Consider the following 8,080-nt stretch of genomic DNA (forward strand, 5'->3'; position numbering starts at 1 on the left):
CCGTCGCCGCCTGGACGGGCCCTCCCAAGCCCGAGTGGGGCCCGGGTTTCATCGTGAGTGCTGACGCTGACCGAGCACTGTGTTGAGAGGGATGCTGAGGCTGCTTGGCCAAGCTAGCTGCGGGCACAGGAGACTCAAGGGCAGCAAACATGCTGGGTTTTGGCTTTGTTTTTGCCATCCTGGGCCTGGGCTGAACCCAGAAGATGCAGCCTAGTGACAGACCCACCTCTGAGTCCAGCTCCGAGCCCTGTGCCTCCCTTTCGGACCCTGGCCACCGGGAAGCTCAGAAGCGACACTTTCAACGCTTCTCCACGAGTGGCCTTTGCTTTTCTGTTTTGCGCTGCACTGTGCGATCAACGGAACGTTCTCGGCAGGGATGGGAGAGGGAACTGTGAAGGAAACTTGGGGCGAGTGGGATCCTTTGGCCCACCATGTGGACCGCGCTTGGCTCCCGAAACGGCGGGCTGGTCTTGAGAGGACTTGGCACCTACCCACAAACTTCTCAATGGCGGCCACAGCCTCCTGGTCCGAGACGACTTCGGAGAAAATGGGGTGTTCCTGAAACAGCTTCAGGGCCTGAGCCCCGACGGTCTTCACACCCAGGGCCTTGGCCACACTGGGAGGGCGGGCCGAGGAGGGGGTGGGAATGGGGGAAACGGCGGAGACAAGGCGGAGGCAGACGAGAGCCGAGGCGGGCAGGGAGAGGAAGGAAGGGATGGAAAGATGGAAGTGAGCGGGAGAAGCAGCGAGTCCCTGGGCCGGGGACACGTGTGACTCCTGCAGCTGCAGAGCCCTGAAAAGCCCCAGGGGTCTCCGAACAGAGCAGGGTCTTTTAATAAGGCACAGATTGTTTGCCCACCATACAACTTCAGATTCTGTTTTTAAGATTAAAACTTTTTTTTTGAGGTGGGCTTTCGCTATGTTGCCCAGGCTGTTCTCAAACCCCTGGCGTCCAGCGATCCTCCCGCCTCAGCCAAGAATCCTGTTCTGCTCCACACGGAGTCGGGAGCCTGAAAGGAGCCCTTGCCGTCCCCTGTTAGGACTCCCTGACTTTGTGTCACATTGTAACCTCCATCCAATTAACCCTCACTAAGCTTAGTGCCGCTCTGCCCGCCCACATCCTGCCTGTCCTTCAAGGCTCAGGATGAAGGCCACCTTTTCCAAGGAGTCCTCCAGAAAGGTCTCATGGCCTTATGTGGAATTCTCAAAGGCACTTCCCCCATGGAAACATAGTACTTCTTGAGAAAGTGTCCGGCGCCAAGCGCCTCACAAGCATTAGTGAATTCTCATGGCAATTTTTGCTGCTATTAATTGGTTTGATTTATAGAAGGGGAAACTGAGGCAGGGAGCATACAGTCACTTGCCCAAGGCCACATGCCTAGGGAGCACTGGCGCCGGAGCTGTGAGTGGGGTCCAGATAACTCCAGTGCCTGTACCAGTGATGACGCCATCCCCAGCCTCCCCGGAATGACCGTATCCCCACTCCCCTCCCCCCTCGCTTACCCAGGAGCATCTTTTTTTTTTTTGAGTTGGAGTCTCACTCTGTTGCCCAGGCTGAAGTGTGGTGGCACAATCACAGCTCACCACAGCCTCAACCTCTTGGGCTCAGGTGATCCTTCTGTCTCAGCTTCCCAAGCAGCTGAGGCTACAGTTGCAAACCGCCATGCCTGACCATTAAAAAAACTTTTTTTTTTGTAGAGACAATGTCTTGTCATGTTGCCTAGGCTGGTCTCCAACTCCTGGCCTCAAGCGATCCTCCTGCCCTGGCCTCCCAAAGTGCTGGGATCACAGCGTGAGCCACTGCGCCCAGCAGACGAGTGTCCTGAGGACCTGGGCCGGCTCAGCCCTTAGTGAGCACCAGCTGACATAGACACTCAGCCATGATTTCTGTCCCTGATTGTGGGAGCAGAAGCCAACACAGCGGCTCCGGGGTGCCGGGCTCAGGAAGCGGCTCTTACCTGGCCTCAGTCTTCCACATCTGTGGCAGAGACTGTTGTCTGCCCATGTCTATTCTAGCTGCACACACGGACACCGCGTGTAATGGCATTTCCCAACCTCCCTCGCAGCTGAGTGTGGCCAGCGAGAGGCAAGTGGAAATGCTGTGTTTGTCTTTAAAGACTGGGGCATAGCCTTCTGCTCTTGCTTCCTCCTCCCTGCCAGATGGAATGTGGGCCTGATTGCTGCCACAGTTATGGACTGCAAAGCTGTGTGCTAAGGATGGGGGTGGGGCAAAACATTCCAGGGAAGTGGGGCCCTGACTCCAAGGTGTTGCCTCTGGACTGCCCATCTGTAGACTTTTTTATTATTTTTTGAGTTGGATTCTCACTCTGTCACCCAGACTGGAGTGCAGTGGCCGCTCCCGGCCACCGCAGCCTCGACCTGCTGGGCTCCGGCGATCCTTCCGCCCCAGCCTTCCGAGTAGCCGGAATTACAGGCATGCGCTACCACACCTGGCTGATAGAAATCAAGTTCCATCTCATTTAAGCCAGTGTTAATTTAGACTCCCATGTAATGCTGCCCAAGCCGAATCCTAATTCAACACCATGTATCAAAGCTTCAGGACGGAGACATGACTCCTTGCGTCAAGGGCTGTGTGTATTCTCACTGTCTCCTGGTGTCCCGGTGCTCAGCTACTGTCTTATACCTGGTTGGCTCAGTAAATGGTTGGCAAAATTCATGCCCAAGGATCCAGTTTGAAAAAAATAAAAGTAAAAAGATGTTTGGCAAATTAATGAGGTGGGTGAGAACTGGTCCCAGAGGACTCAGCAAATGCTTCCTGGGAGACTTTTTGAGTGGGTGCAGGTGGCACGGTACCGGCACCCAGATGTGGGCTCGAGTCCCAGCCACACCACTCCCTGGCCGTGTGACTCTGGGTAAGCGACCAAAGCCTCAGTTCCCTCACCTGTAAAATGGGGCTGCATCAGCATGCATCCCAAGCCGGCTGAGGGGCCTCCCCCGTCCTGCTGGATTCCCGAGGAGGGCACGGCAGTTGCTCACCTGGTGATCTCGGGCAGGGAGACGAGCCTGCCCGCAGTGGTGGCGGCGTGGAAGCTGTGGGCGCCCCAGGTCTCCATGGCGATGACGGGCACGTCCCCCCAGCCCACCTCGCGCAGCCCCTGGACCACTCCACACAGCAGGCCCCCGCCGCCCACCGAGAGCGCGATGGCCCCCGGCTTTGTGCTCAGGGTCTCTTTCAGCTCCTTCACGATGGAGGTGTGGCCTTCCCTGCAGGGCGGGCGAAGGGATGCTGGGTCAGGGCAGGGCTTCCTGGGCGCCAGGCAGGGGCCCCGGCCACTGGAACTGCCTACTGGCTAGGCAGCCGACAGCATCAGGACATGGGCCCGAGGGCGCCTTCCCCTGGGGACTGTGGAAGTCAGTGGCTCCCTGCCCTTCCCCTGGGTGGGAGGGCTCTGCGGTGTGCCTTCCACACTGGCTCCTGGGGTCCCTGAAGGACTAAGCTCCAGCTGTCCACAGTGGCCACCTGCCCCTGAAAGCTCCCTCCCCACTCTGTCTCGCTCCCTTGCCCCGAATCTCCTCCCCAGTCAATAGTCTGCTTCTGGGGAACCCGATGGCTGACACTTGTGCCCCTATATGCTCACGTGGCCACTGTTTACACATCTTTTATCTCTAGTTCTTTTAGGAATCGCCACACTGTTTCCATAGAGGAGGAACTTGAATCACTCTACGGAAAAGATAGCTGCACACAGCATGTTTATTGCTGCACTATTTACAATTGAAAAAAACCTGGAACCGACCATGCTGCCCATCAAAACTGGACTGGATAAAAAAAAATGTGGTACATATACATGATGGACTCTTACGCAGCCACAAAGAAGAACGAAATTACGGGCTTGGATGGATTTAGAGTCTGTCATACTCAGTGATCTATCTCAGAAACAAAGAACTGAGCGCCACATGTTCTCACTTATAAGTGGACCTTGAACAATGATCATAATACTATAAGAAAGGGATGGGCAGTAGCGGGACACTGTGGGGGGGAGGGAGGGAGGCACCTAACATCAATAAGGGTAGCTGGTCTCAAAACAGTGGGGACCCAAGGAAGGTCCAAACTTCACCTGTACCATGACCACCTGTGTACCTAATCCTGAATTGCTCCCCAAATCTTTAAAATTAAAAATTGAAAAAAAAAAATCATTTTCTGTGGAGCTGAGGTCTCACTATGTTGTCCAGGCTGGTTTCAAACTCCTGGGCTCAAGTGATCCTCCTGCCTCGGCCTCCCAAAATGCCGAGATGACAGGTGTGAGCCACCGCGCCTGGCATGTGTTTGCTCTTAGACAAGTAGCGTGTGCAGCCATGGAGAACAGGCGTTGGTGCACAATGCGTGTGCACCTGCTATTGTGCCTGTGTGTTTCCACATGGTGGTGTGCACCCACATGAGCAACTCCTGAGCATGATAACGTGATGGTGGGTGTCAAGGCAGATGCCTGCCCAGGGATGTGGGGGTGACCCCGGGCTCCACGTACCAGATGAGGGGGTCGTCGAAGGGCGGAATGTAGACCCAGCCTGGGTTGTTTTTCGCCAGGGCCTTGGCCAGCTCAAAGGCCTCATCCAGCATCTGCAAGGCCACAGGGAAGGTGGAGGGTGGGGTGAGGCACTGGGGGACCCCGGACAGCCCAGCTGCCCCCATGGCGCCCACCCCGGGCCGGGACTCACCTCGCCCACCACTTTGACCGTGGCGCCTTCATTCTTGAGCCGCTCGATGGTGAGGGCAGGTGTGGTGTTGGGCACCACAATGGTGGCAGGGACACCCAGTTTCCTGGCTGCATATGCGGCCGCCATGCCGGCATTGCCCGCTGCCGGGGTGGGGGTGGGGGAGAATGCTTCAGGGCGGGAGGGCAGGAGTCCAACCAGGACTGTCCAGACCCACTTGGGGCTCTGAACTCCCCCCGCTGCCCCAGTGACCGCCGGCCTCTCCCTGGGACTCCAAGTGGAAGACCGCTGCAAGTGCCAGGGCCCAGAGAGGGAGAGCACCTGGCCCCAGGACACACAGCAGGGGACAGGAGTGGAAGCAGGTCACCTACCGGAGGAGCAGACAAAATGTTCACAGCCTCGCTCGGCCCACTGTGGAGACAAGTGCGGGGAGGTCAGGCCCCCTCCGGCCCTGGCGTGGGCCCTGCCCTCCCGTCTGGGGGAGCTTCTGGGGAGTGCAGTCTACATGGCTGTGTCCTTCCCTCGGGGAATCTGCTGTGCCCTAGCCTCGGCTGCACCTGTCCTCTCCGGGGGGAGGCTGGTGGCTGATGGCCCTGGATCGGGCCTGGGGCCCTCCTGCCAGGCGCCCCTCACCCAGAAGGCCTGAGGTGGATGCTTGGTTGTGGGGAGTCGGCAGGTCTGTCCCGGGACCCCGCGTCCCTCCCGTGCAGGGCCCCACAGTATGGGGGGAAGGAGACCTGCCCCCGATGTGTGTCCCAGGCGGTACCGTCTTGCAGAGGTGCCCGATGCCCCGGATCTTGAAGGAGCCGGACGGCTGGGAGCTGTCCATCTTGAGGTAGACACTGGTGCCGGCCACCTTGGACAGGGCCATGCTGTCGCGGACGGGGGTCTTCACGTGTAGGGCCTCTCCCGACGTCATGGCTGGAGAGACAGGAGCCCAGAGGGTCAGGGGGCTGGCCCGGTGCCGGCAGCCACCATCGTGGCTCCCCCCAGCTTGCTCCACAGCCAGGAGGCAGAGAGGGGACTGGAGAGACGGGGCAGGGGGAGGACCCCAGAGAGGGTCCTGGAGGCCTGGGTTCATGTCCCAGGGGGCCACTGCTTGCTTGGTGATGGCGGGTGGACAGCCTCCCTCGGCCTTAGCTCTCCCAGCTATCGGAGGAGGAGGACAGAATTCCCCCAGACCCCCACCGTGAGAGAGGTGGAAAATAGAATTCAGGCTTCCTGGATCTGAACCCGCTGTCTCTGAATGAAATCCCAGGTGGGCAAGAACAGGGCAAGGTGGGTCCCAGTGAGGGACACACAACCCCAGTCACGCACAACCCACCCCACGCACGATCTACCCCCATGCACCCAGTCCGTCCCCACACCAGCATCGAATCCACCTGCTCCTACGTGCACAAGGCATCTCTGGAAACTCACTTAAGAAAGTGGTCTGGGGTGACCTGGTGCTTGGGCATACTGCACCCCTTTGACACTAGCTGAGTGCTTTCCGGTGTGCCTATATTACTTACTTAAATACACACATTTCATTGTTTAAAATAAAATAAAAAGTGGCTCATGCCTGTAATCCGAGCACTTTGGGAGGCTGAGTCGGGAGAATCTCTTGAGGCCAGGAGTTCAAGACCAGTCTGGGTGATGTAGCCAGACCCCCATCTCTAAAAAAACTTTAATTAGCTGGGCATGGTAGCGTTCTTCTATAGTCCGAACTGCTTGGGAGGCTGAGGTGGGAGGATCGCTTGAGACCCGCAGTTTGAGCAAAACACAAATAAAAGAAAGGAACAGAAAGCCCTGACACCTAGCGTGTGCCAACTTCCAGAACAGACATGTCCTCGCCAGGGCCGGTCTCAGACCAGCAGCGTGGAGCTGGGTGGAGCCGGGTGGGGTCCACTCTCCTGCCTGGGCCGGCTCCTGCTCACCACGGCTCCAGGCGAGCTCAGAAAAGGGGCCAGAGCCATGCCTGGTCCTCCTCTGGGGAGCTTCCTCTCAGAGGCCATGTGGACGTGGTCTGCCCCACCGTCCTGGTGTGCACCCAGCTGGGGCCCAGCGCCAACTGTCAGACATGGAGGGAAGAAGCCGTGGAGGGGACTCGGGCTCAGCAGCTGTCACACAGCAGCTGTACGAGAGACCCAAGTGAGAGCTGTCTCATGGAGCTCCGTCAAACCCCAGCATTGGGGCAGAGAGTAGAAAGACGATCGCTGTTGTTTTCGGTTGTGTTTCTGGGTTGTTGGCTACATAGCAACAGCAACTGGAATAGTAACACGATTTGCCCAAAGTCACACCACTAGGGAGTGAGGGAGGCGGGAATTTTTCTTTTCTTTTTTTTTTTTTTGAGTTAGAGTCTCACTCTGTCACCCACTCTCGGCCACTGCAGCCTCGACCTGCTGGGCTTCAACAAACCTTCCGCCTCAGCCTTCCAAGTAGCTGGAGCTGTAGGCATGCGCTGCCATGCCCGGCTAATTTTTGATTTATTGTAGAGACGAGGTCTCGCCAAGTTGCCCGGGCGGGTCTCGAACCCGCGGGCTCAGGCAATCCCCTCGCCTTGGCCTCCCAAAGTGCTGGGATTACAGGCTGAGCCACCAAGCCCAGCCAAAACATAATTTTTTTCTTTTTGAGTTGTAGTCTCGCTCTTGTTGCCCAGGCTAGAGTGTAGTGGCACGTTCACAGCCACCACACCACCGCAGCCTCAACCTGCTGGGCTTAGGAGATCCTTCCATCTCAGCCTTCCAAGGAGCTGGAACTACAGATGCACGCCACCATGCCATCTAGTTTTTGTGATTTATTATAGAGATGAGGTCTCACCAAGTTGCCCAGGCTAGTCTCGAACCCCTGGGCTCAGGTATTCCTCTCACCTCGGCCTCCCAAAGTGCTGGGATTACAGGCTTGAGCCACTGAGCCCGGACCTTTCTTTTCTCTTTCTTCTTCTTCTTCTTTTTTTTTTTTTTGAGACAGAGTCTCACTCTGTCACCCAGGCTGGAGTTCAGTGGCACGATCATGGCTCCTGGCAGCCTTGACCTCCTGGGCTCACATGAACCTCCTGTCTTAGTCTCCCAAGTCGTTGGGTCTGGAGGTACGTGCCTCCATGCCCAGCTAATTAAAGAAAAATTATAGAGAAAGAAGAGCGTGTGTGTGTGGGGTCTTGCTATGTTGTCCAGGTTGGTCTCAAACTCCCAGCCTTAACTGATATTCAGGACCTGGGAGGGGAGGGCGTCATTAGACACCTACGCCTTCTCCCTAGATCTCTTGGATAAAAGTCAGAGACCATGGGCAGTCCTAATCAGGACACCCCAAATCTGTTTGGATTGACTTCCAGCTCCTAGATGTTATCCTCCAAACAAGGGCACCCCGGTTCAGGCTTACTCAACCCAGAAGGCAGGAGTCGATCACCCAGTCCTGACCTCAGAACCCTGGG

The 8,080-nt window shown here is 57.1% G+C and overlaps 1 protein-coding gene across 1 annotated transcript; it reads right to left on the reverse strand.

Moving 5' to 3' along the window:
• Positions 1–2,815: 2,815 nt before the first annotated feature.
• LOC103270462 (L-serine dehydratase/L-threonine deaminase) lies at positions 2,816–5,590 on the reverse strand. The gene is made up of 5 exons (XM_008067973.1): positions 5,438–5,590; positions 5,043–5,082; positions 4,675–4,814; positions 4,485–4,576; positions 2,816–3,225 (listed from the first exon to the last, which is right to left on the reverse strand). Exons 1-5 carry the CDS (start codon positions 5,588–5,590, stop codon positions 2,994–2,996), a joined length of 657 nt encoding a protein of 218 aa, XP_008066164.1. The 3' UTR covers positions 2,816–2,993.
• Between the last annotated feature and the right edge of the window lie 2,490 nt (positions 5,591–8,080).

This window comes from Carlito syrichta, unplaced genomic scaffold (assembly GCF_000164805.1).
Source record: "Carlito syrichta isolate Samal-C Ts95f unplaced genomic scaffold, Tarsius_syrichta-2.0.1 Scaffold309836, whole genome shotgun sequence".
In the NCBI taxonomy this organism is placed as follows: domain Eukaryota; kingdom Metazoa; phylum Chordata; class Mammalia; order Primates; family Tarsiidae; genus Carlito; species Carlito syrichta.